General features: G+C 69.8%; 4 protein-coding genes across 5 annotated transcripts; 3 read left to right on the top strand and 1 right to left on the bottom strand.

Moving 5' to 3' along the window:
• The first annotated feature begins 2,626 nt into the window (after positions 1-2,626).
• Positions 2,627-6,724, top strand: MUC1 (mucin 1, cell surface associated). The gene is made up of 7 exons (XM_086478439.1): positions 2,627-2,669; positions 3,565-4,328; positions 4,546-4,619; positions 4,732-4,874; positions 5,188-5,303; positions 5,410-5,556; positions 6,650-6,724. The coding sequence occupies exons 1-7, from the start codon at positions 2,627-2,629 to the stop codon at positions 6,722-6,724; spliced, it is 1,362 nt and encodes a 453-aa protein (XP_086334565.1).
• Positions 6,725-10,295: 3,571 nt separating this feature from the next.
• Positions 10,296-17,212, bottom strand: TRIM46 (tripartite motif containing 46). Of its 2 annotated transcripts, none has more exons than XM_086478276.1 (10): positions 17,202-17,212; positions 14,570-14,820; positions 14,130-14,473; positions 13,877-14,020; positions 13,636-13,731; positions 13,263-13,516; positions 13,039-13,160; positions 11,216-11,515; positions 10,832-11,129; positions 10,296-10,671 (listed from the first exon to the last, which is right to left on the bottom strand). In XM_086478276.1, the coding sequence occupies exons 2-10, from the start codon at positions 14,817-14,819 to the stop codon at positions 10,296-10,298; spliced, it is 2,184 nt and encodes a 727-aa protein (XP_086334402.1). In that variant the 5' UTR covers position 14,820; positions 17,202-17,212. The 2 variants fall into 2 exon arrangements, with proteins under 2 accessions (XP_086334402.1, XP_086334401.1); XM_086478275.1 differs by lacking the exon at positions 17,202-17,212 and adding an exon at positions 15,662-15,724 and having other exon boundaries at positions 14,570-14,825.
• Positions 16,304-18,988, top strand: KRTCAP2 (keratinocyte associated protein 2). Its single transcript, XM_086478277.1, has 5 exons — positions 16,304-16,340; positions 16,534-16,688; positions 16,772-16,835; positions 17,138-17,204; positions 18,781-18,988. Exons 1-5 carry the CDS (start codon positions 16,337-16,339, stop codon positions 18,899-18,901), a joined length of 411 nt encoding a protein of 136 aa, XP_086334403.1. The 5' UTR covers positions 16,304-16,336; the 3' UTR covers positions 18,902-18,988.
• Positions 18,989-20,146: 1,158 nt separating this feature from the next.
• DPM3 (dolichyl-phosphate mannosyltransferase subunit 3, regulatory) lies at positions 20,147-20,449 on the top strand. The gene has a single exon (XM_086478512.1). It carries the CDS (start codon positions 20,147-20,149, stop codon positions 20,423-20,425), a length of 279 nt encoding a protein of 92 aa, XP_086334638.1. The 3' UTR covers positions 20,426-20,449.
• Positions 20,450-20,466: the final 17 nt, after the last annotated feature.

Below are 20,466 nucleotides of genomic sequence, written 5' to 3'. Positions count from 1 at the left end.
GCCTGCGCGCCCGGTTCCTGGGGGGGGGGGGTCCCGGTGCCCCGAGAGGGAGCTGCCCCCCCCCACCCCGCCCCGTGCTCTCGGCTCCGTCCCTCGCCGTTCTCCCGGTGGTCGGTGCCCGGCCGGTCCCACCGGCGGAACCCGTGGCGGCGGGAGGCCGGGACGAGTGCAATATTGGTAGGCGAGAGCACAACACTGCACCGCATCCCGTCCCTCCCGCCGCCCCGGAGGGAGCGGAGCGGAGCCGCCGCCGCCGCCGCTCGGGCCGCTCCGTGGGAACTGCGCGGACGCGCGCCGAGCCCCGGCGGCAGTGCCCGGTCGCCATGGCGACGGGTGTCCCGGCAACGCGGCGGAATGTGCACCCCCCCCCCCCCTCCGCCTCCTCCCGCCCCGGAGCGCGCGGGGCCGGCACCGGCACCGGCCCGGCCCCCCCCGCCCCGCGGCGGCGACAATGGGCGCGGCGGCCCCGGCCCCCCCCCCTCTTAAAAGGGCAACGCGGCGGCCGCGGGGCCGGAGCCGGTGCCTGGCCGAGCGTTATCTGCCGCCCGTTCCCGCCCCGGGACCGGGACGGGCGCTGCCCAAGGCATGGCGGCGGCGCTGCGCGCACCGGTGCGGGGCCGGGGCAGGTGAAATCACCGCTCGGTACCGAGCGCCTCCTATCCCGCCTGCCCTCCGGGGGGGGGGGGTGCACGGCGGGGCGGGGCCCGTTCCGCCCCCCCACCCCCGCCCCAGCTGCGAGGGGCGTCCGCGGGCGCCAGTGCCGGTCCCGCTCCGGTCCCGCTCCCGCTCGGCGGAGCCGTGGTGCGGGGCCGCGCCCGCCAGGGGGCGTCGCAGCTCAAGGACCACCGGGCGGGGCGAGGGGGGCGGGAGCGCGCGTGGGACCGCCGGGGGCGCGCAGGGGCTGTGGGGACGGGGCGGCCCCGGACCCACCAGCCCCGAGTGGGTACTGGGTACGGCCGGCCTGGCCGCACGGTCGCCGAGCCGGTGATGGGGGGGGGGGGGGGGGTGTGTGTTTTGTGTTCCTTGGGCTGGGTGGGAAGGGCGGGTGCTGGGGTGGGTGACCTCCGGGGACGGGGACGTGGCTCTGCGTCTCCAGCCCCTTCCTTTCCCTCAGCTCCCCCACGCGGCGTGTTCTCTGTGGGTTTGTGCCAAGAGGAACACTGCACTCCTTAACCCCCGCTTCGAGCAGGCTGGGGGGGGAACTGCGGGGGGGCTCTCGGGGACGCGGACCGGGAGCTGCATCCCCGGTACTGCCCGGGAGCGGCATCGTCGGTGCTGGCACAAAGAGCAGAACGTGGTGGGTGCGGGAGGGTGCAGCAACCCAGGCGAGGACAGTGGGAGTCAGCGTCCCTGTCTGGGGGGGGGGGGGGGAACTGCCCCTTTCCCCCATGGCTGAGGGCTTTTGGGGAGGTCATGTTGTCCCCTTGTTGCCTCCCTGGCCTGCCTGGCACCAAGGCTGTGGACCCCGTCGGGGGGGTTGGGTGCAATTGGGTCCCATCACACCTGTCACGACACCCAGGCCACCCATCCCTTGTCCTGCTGTTCGTGGAGGGTCCCCTCCTCTCCGTTCTGTTTGCACCGACACCTCGGACCGCCCCCCCCCCCCCCCCCCCCCCCCCAGCACAGCCCTGGTGGCAGTTCGGCTCCAGACGGGCTGGGCAGGGTGTTGGGCATGGGGGCCTCCCACTAAGGCCTCCCCAGGAATTGGGGCTCTCCCACAGGGCAGGGACAGGGAGGCACCAGAACAGCTGGTGTGGTCCGGCCGTGCCAGGAGCACGTGTCACCGGAGGCGATGGGGGCTCTGAGCCCCGGCACGGGTGGCACCTGGTACTTCTGGGATGGAGCATCGGCATCCAGCCGGGCGCCGGGCACCAGCCTGGGCCAGGGGCTGTTCTCTGAGTGGGAAGAGGGTATTGTGCTTGCTGGGGCACTTGTGCCTGGGGGGGCCCCTGGGACCTGGCAAGGAGGTTACCGGGAGGTACTGGGATTTCATGGGGCCCCAGGCCCCACCTGTGTAAGCATTTCGGGGGTGGGGTGGGGGGGATCACTGGTGTTTATTTGAGTGTAGGGTGAGGCAGTAGTCGGCCGGTAATGATTAACCTTGGGCTGAGCCAGAGGATGAGGCCCCCCCCCTGTATGGGGGGCTGGGGGGCTTTCTCCCACCCCCCCGCCGTGGTCCCCACCAGGTCCTGGGGGCCGTGGCTCAGCCCACGGGGCCGCTCAGATGCTGCCCCTGACCCCTGCCCAGGGATGCCCAGGCACTGCCCCTTCCCCATGCCCCTACCTGAGGCTCCATCCACCTGTGGCACGAGGACACTGCCAGCGGCATCTCCCCAAGCCGGGGGAGCACGGGGTACCCAACCCGGCAGGGAGGATTCCACGGGGGCCCCATTGATGAGGCGGCACCCTGGTACCCTGTGCCAAGTGGGGCGGAGGGACCCCCCCTCCCTGGGGCCGGTGGCGGGGTGGGGCCTCCCCACCTGCTCCAGGTGCTCTATAAAGCTCCCGCCGCTGTCGAGCCGCCAGTTCCTGATCCACGGAGCGCGGGCACCAGCTAACGGGAGAGCAGCTGCCGCAGAGCCTCGAGAGGCACCGGGACCCCCCCCCCCCCCCCGGGACGAGCCCCATGGCGTTCACCGCCCTTTTGCTGCTGCTGGTGCTGGACGCAGGTAAGGGGCTGGGGCTGGTGGCACCCCGAGCCTGAGGGAGCCAGGCTGGGACTTGGGCAAGCAGGGAGGTAATGGGGCAGGGGGACAGGAGTGGGGTCCCCTGGGCTGCTTTCTTAGTGGGGACTGGGGGATGCCAGAGCCGGTGGCCCTTGGCACCCCGGCAGCAGGGACCTCACCGTCTCTGCTGGTCTGGCCCTGGGGGTGCAGCACCCCAGGGCTCGTTGTCCCCAGCAGAGCTGGGACTTGGGGACCTTGCTCTGCCCGTGGTCCCTCTTAGCCGTGTCCGAAAGGATCGGCCGGGGCCGGGCAGCTGGGCTGTGCCAGGACCAGCCGGAGCAGGCTGCGCCTGGGGCTTGCAGGCTGGTATGCAGGTGTGTCCCGGTGAGCCGTCCGGGCCCCGGGCTCTCCTCCAGTGCCGCCGGCTCCTGCGGCACCCACTGGGAAACCGCCTGGGAGCCGCCTGCACTGGCCAGCAGCCAGGCTGTGCGGGTCTGGGGGCACATGGGTGGTACCCCACCCTCCCAACGACCCAGCAAAGAAGGTTTTATCAAGGGGAGGGGGGGGCCGTGCCCGAGCCCCCTGGTGTAGCAGGGTCACCCCAGGGTGAGGGGGGTTCTGCAGGGCTGGGTACAGAGCCGGTGCCAGCCGCCTAGGCAGCACTGCCCGGGCCTTCCATGGTGCCACGTGCCCAGCAGAAGCCCCGGTCATGGGGTGTTCCTGAGGGTCTTGTTGGCCTCGTGGGCAGGAGGAGCTGCTGGTAGTCAGCTCCTGGAGATCGTGGTGCTTCTCGGCATCTTGTGGCCCAGGGGAGCGTCCAGCCAAGGGACTGTGTGGTGTAAAACCTTCCCAAACCAGCGCTGCGGTCCCAGCCACCTACTCCTGGTGTTTCCGCTAGGTACATGTGCCATGATCACCTCTGAGACCACCACAGAGACAACCACAACCGACACAACCACCACAGAGACAACCACGACCGACACAACCACCATGGAGACGACCACCAAGATGACTACCACCCCCACGACCACCGCTCCAAACACCACCGTCTCCAAAACCACAAGTGGCAACAGGACCCAAACGTCCACCCCCTCCCACGCCACAGTCGTCCCCTCCCACGTCACAGTCTTCCCCTCCACAGGCAACATCACAAACCTCCAGCCCACCAACAGCTCCGCAGGCAATGCCACAGCCAACAGCTCCGCAGGCAATGCCACAGCCAACAGCACCACGGTGCCCACCTCTAGCAGCGCTGACATCTCCCACGCCAACGTCACCACAAACAGCAGCAAGGTCCCCCCCTTCGGCACCAACACAACCAACAGCACCTCCGCGGCTCCCATCTCCACTGTGCTTCGTGGCACGGTGATCCCCACCTCCGGCACCAAAGGCAACGGGAGCAGCAGCACTCAGATTGTCCCCACGCGGAAAACCTCTGTCCCCACTCAGGGCAGCACGGCTCCCAGGCAGACCCCCACGGCTGTGCTGGGCGATGGTGGCGGTCCCAACCCCAGCAAAGCCACAGTCCTGCGTCCCACCGGGGTCCAGCTGCTCCTCCGTGTCCTGCTGTCCTTCCGCATCCTCAACAGGAGCTTCAATGAGAGCCTCCGTGACCCCACGTCGGAGGAGTACAGCAGCCTGGCCCACACCGTCTTGACCATGGTGAGTCCCAGCCCTGCCCGTGGGCGAGCAAAGACCCCCAGGTCTGCGCTGGGAAGGTGCCACCTCCTGTCCGGGCTCCCCATAAAAGTGCGCTAAGTTTTGGCTCTGCCAGCTGCTTCAGCAGCCCCGGCCGGTCCTGCGAGGGGGAGCGGTGAGGGGACAGGCAGGAGGGGGTGTCTGCCGGGGAGGTGGCCGCCACCCCTTTGTTTTGTTCCAGTTCGAATATGTCTTTGGCTGCGCCAGCTGCGTGGGCAGGCAGACCTACAAGGGATGCAGCGAGCTCCGTTTCAGGTGAGGAGGCCAGTGGCTCCGGCTGCAGAGGCCGGCGTGTCCCGGCTGCCCGGTGCAGAGCCCCTCGTGGGGGGGCAGCAATCCAGGCCCTAACGCCTCCTCTCGCCGGCAGCCCAGGCTCGGTGGTGGTGCAGTCCACCCTCGTGTTCGGGCACGGCAACGAGACCATCACCAGCGACGCCGCTGAGCGGCAACTGAGGAACAGCCTGGACCAGAACGGCTTCGTCATGGGTCTGCAGCTGGACGACATCCAGAGTGAGGAGGAGCTTTGGGCAGGGGGCGCGAGGGCAGACAGAACCCCCCGTGGGGTTGCTTTGGGGAGCTCCGCAAGTGTTGCCCCATCCTGGCCGGGGTGGGGAGGCTCCGTGGCGGTGGGACAGGCTCAGGGCTCGCAGCCGGCAAAGCCGATGCAGTTTCTCAGTGTCCATGGTGGACAGCACTGGGAAGACCAACTGGACCCCGTGGAGGAGGGCTCACCCCCGCACGCCCCATCCTGGGGGTATCTCAGGGCTGTTCGTCCTGGCCACCCACGCCCAGTGGCGCAGACACGGCTCTGGTCCTCTTTCAGGCTCCGTGGAGGCGATACCCCCGGCACTGGTGCCTGCGGTCCCGGACTGGGCCATTGCTCTGCTGGTCCTGGTCTGCATCCTGCTGCTGCTGAGCATCCTCACTTGCCTTCTGATGGTGAGTCCCCTGTCCCCATCCCTGTCCTCACCTGCCTTCTGCTGATGGGTCCCCTGTCTCCATCCACTTGCTGTCAGGCCCCTGAGCCCTTCCCTCTCCCCCCCAGACCACCTGCTCCTGCCGCCAGAAAAGTCGAGGGAAGCTGGACCTGTTCAGCACAAAGGACTCCTACCACCCCATGGCCGAGTACCCCCCGTACCAGAGCCACGGGCGCTACGTGTCACCCAACAGCAAGCCCAACACCTACAGCCAGGTGAGAGCCGAGGGCCACCGTCCCCGGGGCTGCTTGTGCCCACTGTGGGACTGGGCTGGTGCAGGGGAAGGTGCTTTTGGGTGCAGCTGAGTAGCTGGGCAGGTCGCTTGACTGCTGGGTTAATGGCTAATGGAGCCGGTGGGGCCGGGGACTGGTGGCTCTGGGAGCCTGCCCCGCACCAGTCTCCTCCTGGCTGGGAGGTGAGCATAACTTTCACGCCTGGATGGAGCAGCGGCGCTGGGTGCGTGGCCAGTGCTGGCAGACCCAGCCCGGCTCCGGGGAGCTCCCCACGACCTTGGGTGGCTGCTCCCCCTGCCCAGCCCTGGGCAGTGGGCAGGGGGCTCGCTGCCTGCCCGCTCGGCTCCTTCTCGGGTTCAGCCGCGTCCCAGCGGGACCCTTGCATCTGCCGGAGTCGAGGCATCCTTCTGCCATGGATGGGGAGTGGGCTTGGGAGCAGGGCTGGGGCCAGGGCGGTGCAGGGGGTGGCAGGGGGCTGCGGGGCCGATCCCTGTATCCTGCACCCTGTGTCCCGCACCAGCGGCTCCGAAACCGCGGTTGCAGGTGAAGCGTCAGGAGCTGCCCGCACACGCAGAGGGCACGGCTCCCCCCGAGGGATGTGGGGTTGGGGGGGGGGCCCTCCCTGTCCCCCCCAGTGCACCGTGCTCCCCTGCACGCTGGTGCGGCAGGCGGGGGCCGTATCTAGCTGCTGGGCTCTGGGCGAGCAGCTTCCCCTGTTCAAATACCAGGGGCCTGGGTAAATATTTACCTTCGCTCTTGCCGGGCAGGCTTATCGTGCCGGAGGAGGGGAACACGGCCAGGGCCACTTCAGTTCCTCCACCAGCTCCTGCACCCGGGGGGGGGGGTTGGCTCGGGGTGCCCATGGGGGCTGTGGGTGCCCACAGTGCCTGTGGCTGGGGGAAACTGCCCACCATGCAGGGGGGGGATGCATTTTTTGGCTGAGCGCTGGGCTGTCCATAGTGCCCGCGGTGAGGGTGTGGGGTTTCCCCCGCTACCCCCCCCGCTGAGGAGGGGGCTCAGCCCGGCCCCCCTTCCCCAGCCTGGCTCTGACACCCCCTCACCGCTCCCTTCCCAGGTGGCTGGCAGCAACGGCGCGGGGGCCGGCACCTTCACCTACACCAGCCCTGCCACCACCTCCGACAACCTCTGAGGGACACGCTGGGACGGAGGGTGGCTGCCACGGGGAGTGGGTGGCCACAGCTCCCCCCCCCTGCTCCCAGGGGAGCAGCACCGGCCCCGGGTACGTCCCCCCACCCCGGTGCTGCTCAGCCCCTCGCCCCGGGCAGCGGGAGCCGGGTGGTTCTGGAGCAGCTGGATTCGTGCGCATGACAGAACTGGACGAACAAAGAGCCGGGGCAGGAGGGAGGGTCCCCTGCACCCCCCCCGGCCCCCGCACTCGCTTGGCTTTGCAACCCTGCTCCACGCCGTGGGCGGGGGTCTGGGCTCGTGCCCCCCCTGTAGCTCACCCCTGGGGATTCAATTGCTCTTTTTGTGGCGTCATTTCACGTATCTACGTGGGGGTGTCGGCGCCAGGCTCCGCTCGGTGGGCAAGCAGGGTGGCAGGGTCCTCGGCTGTGGTCTATTTATCGCATTTCACAATAAAAGGATGGGTGACCCCCGCTTCCAGCTCCATGTGCTGGTGGGATGTCCCCAGCGTGGCCGTCACCCACCTGGGTGACCTTGGCTCAGGGAGGCGGCTTTTATTTCTTGGGCCAGGTAGACCTGGGGTTTGTGCTGGGGTTTTCACACTCACTGTCTACAGTTGTCTGTCTGGGTGTGAGCGGTGTCCCCGTCCCATGTCCCCCTGGGGTGTGACCGTGTCCTGCCAGGACGCTGTCCTTCTTTCTCACGTCTCGCCCGCCTGTCCCACGCTCCTGGTTTCTGTCCCGTGAGCAAACATGTCTCATTGGCCACAACCGGTTACTCTGCGGTTGCACAAGCGGAACATGAAGGTGACGACGGGGCCGTAAAGCTGCCGGCCGAGCGCTGTGACGGCTGTAGTGCATCACTGGAGTGCGCACAGCCGTGTCTCAGCCCGGTCGGTCCCACCTCCCCTCTCCTGCTTGTTCCGAGCTTGGGATCCTGCAAACACCGAGAGAGCCCCAAAACGGCTTGGGGGGCTGCCGGGAGGAAGGGGAGCACCGCAGGGCGGTGGGATGTGCCGAGGGGCAGCGGGGTGGCCCCGGGGGGCCAGGGACTGAAGCGGGACCTGGCCTACGCAGCATGAGGCCGTGTGCTGGGCTGTGCTGGAGGCTGGAAGTGTTTTGGCAATCCTTGAAAAGGCAGAAAAACAAGGAAACGAACCTTCCCCAAAGAAATGGCTTGTGAGCTCAGGCACGGAGCCAACCGCTTTACTGGGAACCAGCCCTGGGACTGGCCCAGCAGCGTGTGGCTGGTGGGTGCCTCGGCCACAGCACATGGACTCCGGGTGGGGATGGGGCCGTACCAGGTTCCCCGGGGACCCCGGCATGTGCCGGGAGGTGCCTGGGCCGTGCCAGGGTGCAGGCGAGGGGCTACAGGGGCTCTGGGGTGGGGGGCTGCCCAGTAAGAAGGGGTGACACAAGCTCTGAGGCTGGTGGTGGTGGGGTGCGGGGTGACGTCTCTGCTGCTTTCGTTTCCCGTGTGCCTCGCTGATAACCAGAGTTGCCAACAGCAACAGCAAACCCCAACAGCCTTCCAGGCGCAGGGATGGGGTGGGGTGGGGGGGACTGCGGGGATGGGGTGCACCCTGTGGGGGGATGAGGGCAAGAGTTTGGGGGGGGGGTGGGGGGTGGTGTAGGGAGGGCTTTGGGGGATCTTCGTGCGCACATGAACAGCAGGATGGTGTGGGTATGGGTGTGGGGGACACAAGGTGCCGGATCCTCCCCTTGCCTGCCAGGAGGAAGGGGCAAAGCTAAAACCAGCACCGAGAGGCGGCTGTGGCACAGCGTCATGTCCCCCACCCCCCCCCCCCCACCCCCCCGAACCCTGCTGCCAGCCAGGGATGGGGCTGTGTGCCCAGGGCAGGGCCCCACGGGCACACGCTGCCGCACGGGGCCAGGCAGGGCTGCGTCTGCCCCAACCCCCCCAACCCCCCCCCCCCCCCCCCCCCCCCAAAACCCTGGGCAGGGCTCGCAGGAATCGAAACAGGAGCCAGGGCTGGGCTCTACAAAGAGCCGCCTGTTCGCCAGGCCCGGCCACCGCCCCGCCAGCTCGGAAGAGAGGGGGGCCAATTCCCCAGGGCCAGGTGCCAGCATGGGGCGGGAAGGGGGGGGGCCCAGCCCCACATGTGCCTCCTCCGCCCGCCACGCCACTCCCCAGGGCCCCACGGGCTGTGGTTAGCCAGGGTGAGGGGCATCCAGCCCCTCCATTACCCACCCCAAGAGGATGCCCCAGTGCCCAGCAGCCCCCAGGCTGGACCAGCCACCTGTGGGACCCCCCCGGCTCACGCTATAAGGGTTTTCTCTAGGACCAGCAGGGAGACAGACCCCGCTGGCAGCCGGGCCAGCAGCACCCCGACACGAGGCGGCATCGGCAACGTGGCTGGGCAGGGAGTGGACACGTCAGCACTGCCCGAGCTGCCCCAGCACCCTTCCCTGGGCAGGATTGGCCCCTGCTGGCCATGGCCCGAAGGCCAGCCCAGGCCAGCCCCACGGCCTCGGTGCCAGGGCCAGCCCCATGGCCTCACCAACGGGCACCGCAAGCCGGGGAGCGGCCAGCACCCCCCGCCAGCCCCCAGTGCCGGTGCTCGCCGCGGGCCGGCTGCCCTCTGCCGTGGGGTGGCTCTGGCGGAGTCTGGCATTGCAGTTTATTGTAGGAAACCATGAAAATACAGCAATTGTAACAGCTCCCAGGAGAAACTACAACAGCTCGGACCGATCCCGGCACGGCACCTCTGGCACGGGCCCCCCCGCAGTGGATGGTGGCCCCGCGTGGCTACTGGACGGGTCAGATCCCGATCCTGCGGCCCCAGCCCGCCCTAGTTTGGCGCCAAGCGGTGTAACGGGGGGCCGAGCGTGTCCCCCCGGAGCACGTGCAGGCAGGGGCACAGGCAGGGCTGGCCAAGCACGTGGCTCCCCTGGGGACAGGGCAGCGCAGCCAGCGGCACTCTGCGGCCCCAGGGGACAGCGGGGGACACGGGGGTCCCGCAGCCCACGGGAGGGACCCGGTGGCGGCTGCGCCTGGCCGCGGTGGCTGTGCCTGGCCACGGTGCCGTAGCTGAGGGAGCCGCGTTGAAAATGAGCCATTTTAAAAAAAATTCTTCACACCTCGTTCCAGCCCGGCCTCCCCCCCCCCCCCCGCCCTCTCTCCCCAAGCCCAGCTGCCTCCCCCACCCCAGCCAGCACCCAGTCTCCCCCCCCCCACCATCACCCCCACTGTCACCTGCCTCCCCCCTCCCTGCGCAGCCCTGTGTCCCTCTCACATCCCCCTCCCTGGTCCGTCTCTAGGGCTGACCCTCCGCCCAGCCCTGCCCGCAGCCCCAGCTCAGAGCAGCCTCAAGCCAAACTGGGGAAAGGGGCAGGCGGACAGGGAGAGGAGGGGACAGCAGAGCTGTCCCCGTCGTGTCCCCCCCCTCCCCCCAAAACCAAACACCTGGCCTGTTCCCAGCGGCGGCAGGGCCGGGGCTGCCCTCCCTGTGCTCTGCTCCCTCCTTGCTCGTGTGTGTGACCCCTCCAGGCCCTGGAGCTCGCTGGGCACTCGGGGGTCACAGCCGGCACGCAGGCGGGGAGCACAGGCACGGCTCAGTCCAGCTTGGCGAAGCCCCCGATGGTCACTTTACGCTCCTGCTTGTTGGCCACCAGCTCCTGGAGATGCAGGGCACCCCCTCCGATGAAGCAGAAGGCAGGGCAGACGGGCCCCGAGCAGTCCACGCCGCACTCCCAGAGCTCGCGGAAGGAGACGGCGTCGTAGAAGCTCACCTTGCCCTGCTCGTAGTCCAGGCAGATGCCGATGCGCGGGGGCAAGGGCACGGTGCAGCCGTTGGGGTCGCGGGAGGTGAGCGCCGACCCGTGCGAGAGCAAAATCTTGCCCATGCCGATGGTGAGGAAGGCGTAGGGCGGGGGCGCCTCCACCGTCGTGTCCTCCGCCCCGCTGTCGTGGCCGCTGTCGGGGTCGTACCTGCGGCAGGGGGACGGGTGAGTCCCGGCGCCGACACGCGAGGGACAGGCTGGGGCTCCCCTCCGCACCCCAGGGCCGGCGTGCGGCGGGGAGGCAGCAACAAGCAGAGGACACCCCCCCACACCCCCCCCCGTACCCCCCACCGAGCCTCCCCGCTCACCTGGGGCTCACCACGTCCTGTGGCACCTGGAACCACTCCTGCAGCTTGCTCTCCAGCCCCACGCCCACCTTGACCAGGTAGGAGCTGGGGTCCACGCAGCAGGCCCAGTAGCTCTTGCCCTGCGTGATGGCCACGTCCCCGATGACCAGGTCGATGGAGAGGTGGCAGCTGGTCATCAGGCGCTCGGCGGCGAAGAGCATGGGGATGCCGGGGACGCTGCGCACGGCGCGCTGGTCCTTGCTGATGGCCAGCCGGTCCCGGTTGAAGCCCCAGCGGTTGTCCAGGAAGAAGTTGAGGACTGCGGGGAGGAGGGAGAGGAGGAAGGGTGAGAAGGACGGCGCGGGGCGCTCCGGAGGGGCGCTGCGAGCCCCCGGCACCCCTCACCTGGGGCGGGCGGCGTGTGCAGGTAGATGTCCTCGCTGTACTCCCCGAAGCCCGCCTTGTTGCAGCCCTTCACCCGGAGCACGTAGACGCTGTCGGTGTCCAGGTACTCCACGAGGGCGCTGGTGCCGCGCACCTCCTCCCGCCGCTGCCACAGCTTCAGCCCCTTGGCCTTGGCGTCCGTCTTGCGGTACTCCACCGTGTAGTGCCAGGCGGGCGGCGAGTGCTGCGGCAGCCGCCAGCACAGGAAGATCTGGTCGTAGGCGTAGGTGCGCTGGGTGTCGATGACGGGGGCCTCGGGCGCTGCGGGGAGAGGCACCGGCGGGCATCAGGCAGCATCCCCCCCCCCGGCAGGCGGGGAGGCGGCCAGACGCAGGGAGGGGGCATTCCGGACGGACGCACGGACGCACAACCAGCAGGAGTCTAGGGGGATCTGACTGCAGAGACCGTGTGTAGGCACCAGAGGAGAGCGAGAGTCGGGGAGACAGAGGAGCTCGCTGCTGTGGGGCTCCAGGGACCAGACAGGCTGAGTGCAAGTCGGGGAGGGAGGAGAGAGAGAAAGAGAGAGGATGGAGGCAGCAGAGAGGAGGAGGGGAGGAGATGGGGATGGCGGGGTGGTGTGAAGACGCCGGCAGCGCGACAGGAGCAGGGAGGCAGGGTGGGAAGGAGGGGGGGAGAGATGAGGGGATGGTGGGTGGAAGTGGGGCGAGGAAGGGGACAAAAATGGGATGGGGAGGGGGATGGAGATGGGGGGAGGAAGGGGACGGAGATGGGGCGAGGAGGGGGTTGGAAATGGGGCCAGGAGGGGGTCACCAATGGGGTGAGAGGGGGACGGAAATGGGGTGAGAGGGGGACAGAAATGGGGCCAGGAGGGGGATGGAGATGGGGCCAGGAGGGGGACGGAGATGGGGTGAGAGGTGGACAGAAATGGGGCGAGAGGGGGACGGAAATCGGGAGAGAGGGGGATGGAGATGGGGCCAGGAAGGGGTTGGAGATGGGGTGAGAGGGGGATGCAAATGGGGCGAGAGGGGGATGGAAATGGGGCGAGAGGGGGACGGAAATGGGGCGAGAGGGGGACGGAAATGGGGCCAGGAGGGGGATGGAGATGGGGCCAGGAGGGGGGACGGAGATGGGGTGAGAGGTGGACAGAAATGGGGCGCGAGGGGAATGGAAATGGGGCGAGGAGAGGGCGGGAGGGCAGGAGGAGCGGCAGCAGATGGAGGTGGGGGGTGGGCAGAGCCACCGTCTGCCACCGCCAGCGGGCAGGAACGGGGATGGAGGATGGCAGCAGAGCCGGGACGGGGCGGGAACGGGGCTGGAGGGATGGGACAGAGAGAGCGGGGCCAGCTCTGGGGCAGGGATGTGACTTGCCTCAGTTACTTCGGTGACGACTCAGCAGCGGCCGCAGCCTATAAACAAAGAGAGGTAGAAGCAGGTCTGAAAAGTGTTGCCGGCGGGTCCGGCAGGGCCACGCGGCTCCTGCCCTGCGGGGAAGCGCCTGCCCTGCCGCGGGGCAGCCTCCGCTCCGTACTCACCCTCCGGCGCTCCTGCTGCCCTTACCTGGCACCACGGCCCTGCCTGTCCTGCCCCCTCGCCCAGCCGCCCTGGCACAGGGCAGGCCAGGGGCAGGGGATCGCTTTGGGGGCTGCTGGGGCGGGGGGCCGTCCCTGACGGGGAGGGGGGGGGACACCGGCAGATCCGCGAGCGCCCGCCCGAGCGCAGCCCGGGCGGAGGTCGGGCTCCGAGGCGGGCAGGGAGCCGCTCTGCCCGCAGGGGCTGCGCCTCCGCACGGGGCACAGCCGGTGCCCGGGTCCTGCTGCCTTTACCTCGGATGAAGGCCAGGTCGGTGAGCAGCTTCAGCTCCCTGCTGACGTCCAGCTGGAAGTGGCTGAAGGAGGCTGTGGCCGCAGGACGGAAGCTCTGCAGCGAGTCGGTGGCCCTGAGGATCCTGCGGGACGGGAGAGCAGGGACGGCAGGGTGGCTCGTGGCGACCTCCTCGGGCAACCGACCGCCCGGTCCCAGGCCCGCCAGGGTCCCCGCAGCCCGGTACCTGTTGTGCAGCTGCTTGGCAGCCTGGACGAAGCAGGGGTGGTCGGTCTCCTTCAGCACCTCCTGGGCATAGCCCACCATGCCCGAGTTTTCCAGCATGGCCTGGTGCTCCTGGATCTGGCAGTGCAGGCTGGCCAGCCGCTCCTGCTGGCACTCCTCGATGGCCTGCAGCAGGGTCGCCCGCTTCTCCTCCAGCATGGCACACAGCCCCTGGATCAGCTGCGACACCTCCTCCTTGGCCTGCGAGCCGTTCACCTGCCGAGCAGGGCCGGGTCAGTGTGCCGCACGCCCCGGGGCAGAGAGGGAACCAGGCTGGCAGTGCCACCTCCAGCCTAGGGACAGTTCAAGGACAGCCAGGCACCTTCCGCCCTCACCTCTGTGTGCTTCACCGTCTCCTCCAGCTCGGCAATCTGGGTCTGCACCGTGTCCTGGCTGCTCAGGATGTAGGCGAGGCTCTTCGTCAGCTTCTCCTGCAGGGAAGGAGGTGAGGCGAGGCGCCGGCAAGCCCCACGCCCCCGACCCACACACCCCATCTGCACTGGGGCTCCGCTGGTGCCCCCGATTCCTCCCCGCCAACCCCGTCCCTACGCCGAGCGTGGCTCCAGCGGCTCTTACCCTGAGGGCCTGGTAGGCGCTGAGCACCGGGGTGATCTTGTGGCTGGTGTGAGTGCGTCGCACGCGGCAGAGCTGGCACACCAGCCGCTGGCAGGTCTTGCAGTAGTGAGTCACCTCCTCCTTGTGCTCCGGGCACATCAGCCCCTGTGCGGGCACAGGGGAGCTCAGCGAGGCTCCGCACCCACCCCCACCCAGGGTCCCCCACCCACAAACTCCCGAGTGAGGTCGGAAGACCCCGACGGGGAGGCCCTACCTTGGGGCGGAAGGTGAGGGTGGGTGGCGTGGGCTCGTGCTGGGCTTTCTGGGTGCCCCAGGGGTGGTAGAGCTTGAAGCACTCGTTGCAGAAGCTGGACTTGCACTCGGTGCAGCCCTTGGTGGCCTCCAGCTGCGGGGGCTTGCAGAACTGGCACATGATGGCGGCGCTGATGTTGATGGTCTGGCGGTAGCGCTCCACCACCCGCTCCAGCGTCAGGTTGCGGAAGAGGCTGCCCAGGCCCCGCTCGCCCAGGTCCACGTCCCGCTGGCAGGCCGGGCAGGGGAAGCTGACGGTCTGGGGGTGCACCGTACCCCGCTTGCGCCCCGGGTAGGTGCCAAAGCCTGCGGGAGGGAGGCGGGGAGGGTGTCAGGTGGGGTGCGATGCCCCAGAGCCGCTCGGCCCTCCCGTTCCATCCCGGCCCCCTCCACCCGTCGCACCTGACTTCAGGAGGCGGTCGAGGCGGTCGGGCTTGGGGACGGCCCGGCGTCCCAGGCGGGGGCTGCGGGTGGCGGGGGTGGCGGCAGGCGAGGAGGGCTCGGAGGTGGGGTCGCAGCAGAGGTAGCCGTGCTGCAGCAGCACCTCGCTGGCGCAGACGTGGCAGACGTTGTGCGTGCAGGGCAGGGCCAGCGGCTGCTTGTACATCTCCTTGCACACCGGGCACACCAGCTCCCGCTCCATGTTCTTCATGCTGGTCTGGGGAGAGAGGGGGGAGCGTCACCCGCCACAGACAGGACCGAGGCCACCACGGGGACTGGGGTCGGGATCAGGGCTGGGACCAGAACCAGGGCCAGGACCAGCAGCAGGGTCACAATCAGGCCTGGGACTAGGATCAGGCCTGGGACCAGCACCAGGATGGGGAATCAAGACTGCAACTGGGATGGGGATTGGGGCTGGCACCAGGGCTAGGACTGGGACCAGAGCCAGGACCAACACCGTGATCAGGCCTGGGACCAGCACTAGGGCCAGGATCAAGACCAGGGCTGGGGCCAGGATTAGGACCAGTATCAGGCCTAGGAGCAGCAGCGTGGTCAGGATCAGAACCAGCACAGGGACCAGCACCAGGATGGGGACCAGGACTGGGACAGAGATTAGGGCTTGGGGCAACACCAGCGCCAGGATCAGCACTGGGACCAGAGCCAGGACCAGGACCAGGACCAGGGCCAGGGCCAGGACCACCAGGATCGGGGCCACGATGGAGGCCAGGACCCCCACCCATGGGTGTGCAGGCAGCTCCTGCCGCTCCCGGTATTCCTGGCCCCGACGGTGGCACAGTGCCGGCGGGGGGTGGAGGGGGGGGCCGGTGCCGGCCTTTCCCGGGGATCGCTGCCCGGTGGGTCGGGGCGCGGGTCTGAGGCCTCGCCGCGGCCTGCCCGGCCCTCAAGGGCACCCCCGCCATCCCGCCCCATCCCCGCCATCGGGCCCCACCGCGTTGCCATGGCGACGCCGGTCCCGGGGGAGCTCGGCCCGGCCCGGCCCGACGGCCCCGCGGTGCCCCCCCCCTCCCCGCCGCCGCTACCGCCGCCGCTCACGCTGATGCGGACGAGCGCGTCCATGATGGAGGTGAAGGTCTGCAGGTCCTCGCCCTCGGCCATGGCTCCGCGCCTGCTCCCGACGCCGGTCCCCGCGGCGGCGGCAGCAGCGGCGGCCGCGGACGCCCCGGTCTGTTGCAGGGAGCGGCGGAGCCGGGGGGAGGGCGGGGGGCGGCGGCGCGCATGCTCAGCGGGACCCTCCCCGGCGGCGGCGGCGGTGCGGCGGGGGGCGGCGGAGGGGCGGTACCGGGAGGATCCCGCCGCACCCCCGGGCGGCCCTCGCCGGGCCCGTGCGGACGGCAGCGCGGCTCGCGGGGCGGGGCCCGGGGTGAACCCCGGGCGGGCTGAGCGGCGCGTCGGGAAAGGGGCCGGGGGCCGAGGCCTGCACCGGGGTTGCGGGGTGTCCCGCGTCCCCGCCCCGGTGCCGCCCGCTGCGCCGCTCCCCGCCGCCGGGGGGCGCGCTGGACCGCGGGGTCTGCAGCGCCGCGCCCGGCCGCCAGGGGGCCCCGGAGCTCGCCGGAGCGCTGCGCCCGCGGGGCGGGGCGGGGCGGCGGCGCATGCGCATTGCCTCCCTCCGCGCCTGATGCCGTGTCTCTCTCAACGCGGCCGCAGTGCGCCTGCGCAGACCGGCGGCACCGGGACGGGCCTGGGCCGGGGGCGCCGCCGCGGGGCACTATGGGTAACGGGGGACGGTGGTCGGGACACGGGGCGGCCGCGGGGCCTGGGGGGAGGCCGAGGCGGACCCGGGGGGCGGCTGGGGCCTGGGGGGGGGGTGGGGGGTGAGGGCTGCGGGCCGGGCCGGGGCCCTTGTCGCTGTGGGTAGCGGCGGCCCCGGTGCCGGCGGCCGTGCTGAGGCGGCCCCGCGGGCCCAGCCGTAGGCACGGGCACCTCCCTGGCGCTCTCCTCGCTCCTCTCGCTGCTGCTGTTCGCCGGGATGCAGATGTACAGCCGGCAACTGGCCTCCACCGAGTGGCTGACCATCCAGGGCGGGCTGCTGGGCTCCGCGCTCTTCGTCTGCTCCCTCACCGTATCCTCCGGGGCGGCGGGGAGCGGGAACGGGGGGGTGGGGGGCGGGCAGCGCCCCGTTCTGTCCCTTAACCCTCCAGCCAGGCCTTCAACAACCTGGAGAACCTCGTCTTCGGCAAGGGCTTCCAGGCCAAGATATTCCCTGAGAGTAAGTGCTGCGGAGGGGCGCGGGGAGGAGGAGGAGGAGGGAGGGGAGCCCACCGGAGGCCGAAGGGGTGTTGCCGGCCCCCCGCAGAGTTCGTGAAGGGCCTGAGGCCTTGGCCCTGCCCGGTGTGGGCTCTGCCCGGGGGACCGAAGGGTCCTTGCCCTGCCCTGGAGGAAGGGCCCACCCTGGGGGTTCCACCCGAGCTTTTTCTCGTGCTGTGGGTAGGTTTGTTACTCCGGGGCTGACGGGGGCGGGGGGGGGACAGCAGGGCTGCAATTTTTCTCTCTCCTGTTTTCCCCCCCCAGTCCTCACCTGCCTCTTGCTGGCTCTCTTTGCCTCCGGCCTCATTCACCGAGTCTGTGTGACCACCTGGTAAGTCCAGAGCCCACCCTGGAGGGTGGCGACCACCCATCGTGCTGCTGGGGCTGCCGCCGAGGGCCCTGACGGCTCCCCTGGGAACGGGGCACCGGGCAGGGCCAGAGCTGGCCGGAGACCCCCAGGGTGGCCGGTGTTAGGCACCGCAGTGGGATCCAAGGGGAAGGTGTTGGTTTGACTCTGGCACGTTCCTGCCCGCCAGTGGCTGAGCTTCCTTTCCTCCCCTCTTCCTCCCCTCTTCCTCCCCTCTTCCTCCCCTCTTCCTCCCCTCTTCCTCCCCTCTTCCTCCCCTCTTCCTCCCCTCTTCCTCCCCTCTTCCTCCCCTCTTCCTCCCCTCTTCCTCCCCTCTTCCTCCCCTCTTCCTCCCCTCTTCCTCCCCTCTTCCTCCCCTCTTCCTCCCCTCTTCCTCCCCTCTTCCTCCCCTCTTCCTCCCCTCTTCCTCCCCTCTTCCTCCCCTCTTCCTCCCCTCTTCCTCCCCTCTTCCTCCCCTCTTCCTCCCCTCTTCCTCCCCTCTTCCTCCCCTCTTCCTCCCCTCTTCCTCCCCTCTTCCTCCCCTCTTCCTCCCCTCTTCCTCCCCTCTTCCTCCCCTCTTCCTCCCCTCTTCCTCCCCTCTTCCTCCCCTCTTCCTCCCCTCTTCCTCCCCTCTTCCTCCCCTCTTCCTCCCCTCTTCCTCCCCTCTTCCTCCCCTCTTCCTCCCCTCTTCCTCCCCTCTTCCTCCCCTCTTCCTCCCCTCTTCCTCCCCTCTTCCTCCCCTCTTCCTCCCCTCTTCCTCCCCTCTTCCTCCCCTCTTCCTCCCCTCTTCCTCCCCTCTTCCTCCCCTCTTCCTCCCCTCTTCCTCCCCTCTTCCTCCCCTCTTCCTCCCCTCTTCCTCCCCTCTTCCTCCCCTCTTCCTCCCCTCTTCCTCCCCTCTTCCTCCCCTCTTCCTCCCCTCTTCCTCCCCTCTTCCTCCCCTCTTCCTCCCCTCTTCCTCCCCTCTTCCTCCCCTCTTCCTCCCCTCTTCCTCCCCTCTTCCTCCCCTCTTCCTCCCCTCTTCCTCCCCTCTTCCTCCCCTCTTCCTCCCCTCTTCCTCCCCTCTTCCTCCCCTCTTCCTCCCCTCTTCCTCCCCTCTTCCTCCCCTCTTCCTCCCCTCTTCCTCCCCTCTTCCTCCCCTCTTCCTCCCCTCTTCCTCCCCTCTTCCTCCCCTCTTCCTCCCCTCTTCCTCCCCTCTTCCTCCCCTCTTCCTCCCCTCTTCCTCCCCTCTTCCTCCCCTCTTCCTCCCCTCTTCCTCCCCTCTTCCTCCCCTCTTCCTCCCCTCTTCCTCCCCTCTTCCTCCCCTCTTCCTCCCCTCTTCCTCCCCTCTTCCTCCCCTCTTCCTCCCCTCTTCCTCCCCTCTTCCTCCCCTCTTCCTCCCCTCTTCCTCCCCTCTTCCTCCCCTCTTCCTCCCCTCTTCCTCCCCTCTTCCTCCCCTCTTCCTCCCCTCTTCCTCCCCTCTTCCTCCCCTCTTCCTCCCCTCTTCCTCCCCTCTTCCTCCCCTCTTCCTCCCCTCTTCCTCCCCTCTTCCTCCCCTCTTCCTCCCCTCTTCCTCCCCTCGCAGCCTCATCTTCTCCATGGTCGGCCTCTACTACATCAACAAGATCTCCTCCACCCTCTACCAGTCCGCAGCGCCCGTCGCCGCTCCCGCCAAGGCTGTCGGCAAAGGCAGGAAGAGGAATTGATGTCCCGCCGCCCCTTCCCCGGGGCAGCCCCCTCCCCGCCGGGCCGGACTGGGGCTCTCAGCCGCCCAATAAAGCCATTTCTTTGTAGCTTCTCGTCCGCCGCGGGTTTGGTTCTGCCGACGGCCCTCGGCCCGGTTTCCTCGCACGGCTGCGTGCCGGCGTGGCTGACAGAGGGCCTGCTCGTTCCCGCAGGCTGTGGGGGAGCCTGTGGTGGGTTCTCTCCCCCTCGCTGGTGCCGGGAGGGGGGGCTCGGTGCAGGCCCGTGGGGCGCAGCCAGGGTGGGGATGCAGCTGCTGCTGCTGGTGTGTGTGTGTCCCCCGCTGCCACCGCCACCTTGCAGGGAAAATGTGCTGACGGCGTCTTGTCTGCCTGGACCTGCAAGGGAGGAAAATCCCAGGGGAGCCGGGCGGGTCGGCGCAGGCTCTGGTGCCGCAGGGGCTTGGCGCAGGGGGTGGCGGGGGGTCCCGGTGGCTCAGGGCTCCGGTGGGTGACGGGGAGGGGGAGCCGTGGAGGGGCAAGCTCCGTCTCCAGCTGCCACCGCAGCCCTGCGCAGGTACGGCCAAGGCTGCCGGTGCTTGGCAGGGGAACAAAGGCACATCCGTGCCTTCCCCGCGACGGGCAGCCGCCGGGCACCGGGGCTGCCCCGGGGGCAGGGGGTGGCCGTGGGAAGGGCCCGGGCCCCGTGAGCCGTGGGAGGGCGGGCAGTGGCCGCTCCCACGCCAGTCCCCCGCCACCCGCCGCGGCCGGACGCGGAGGAAACCAGATGCTTCCTGCGGCCTCGGCCGCCGCCGCCGCCGACAAAGCCCGGAGTTTCCTGCGGCACCGGGGCCGGGCCCGGCCCGGGGATCCCGCAGGGGGGCGCCTCGCAGCCTCCCCGTCGCGCATGCGCGATGCGACGTGGCGCGGCTCCGCACTACAGCTCCCAGCGGGCCTCGCGCGGCGGCGCGCTGCTGTGACGTCATCCTCGCGGCGACGAGGGGGGGGAGCGCGGGAGCTGGGTCCGGGACCGATCCAGGTGGGGGCGGGGGCCGGTACCGGCGGCGGTACCGGTTCTTCGTGAGGGCTCGGGGGGTGTTGGCGGGTCCCGGTGCCGGTTGGCGAAGGCGTGGAGGGGTTCGGGGTCCGGCGCTGCTGAGGAGGCCCCGGAGGGAGCCCGGCCCGGCCCGGTTGGGGCGGGGGGCGCCGGTGCGGGGCGCGGGGCGCGGGTCGGTCCGGCTCTGACGACCCCTCTCTCCGCAGGCCGCCATGACCAAGCTGGGGCAGTGGCTTTGTGGACTCGCCCTGCTGGGCTCGGCCTGGGCCGCGCTGGCCCTGGCGCCACCGGGGCTGCGGCTGCCGGCCCCGTACCGGCAGGCCCTGCTGCCCCTGCCCGTCTACCTGCTGGTGGCCTTCGGCTGCTACTCCCTGGCCACCGTGGGCTACCGCCTGGCCACCTTCAACGACTGCGAGGAGGCGGCTGCCGAGCTGCAGGAGCACATCAGCGCGGCGCGGGCGGACCTGCGGCGACGAGGGCTGCGCTTCTGACCCCAATAAAGCTGAGGGACGGTGGCTGCCTGTGGCGGGTG

The sequence above is a fragment of the Leptosomus discolor genome, chromosome 26, assembly GCF_034619465.1.
Source record: "Leptosomus discolor isolate bLepDis1 chromosome 26, bLepDis1.hap2, whole genome shotgun sequence".
Classification (NCBI taxonomy): Eukaryota; Metazoa; Chordata; class Aves; order Leptosomiformes; family Leptosomidae; genus Leptosomus; species Leptosomus discolor.
Note: the sequence above shows the minus strand (reverse complement) of the source record. Positions and strands in the feature narration are given on the sequence as shown.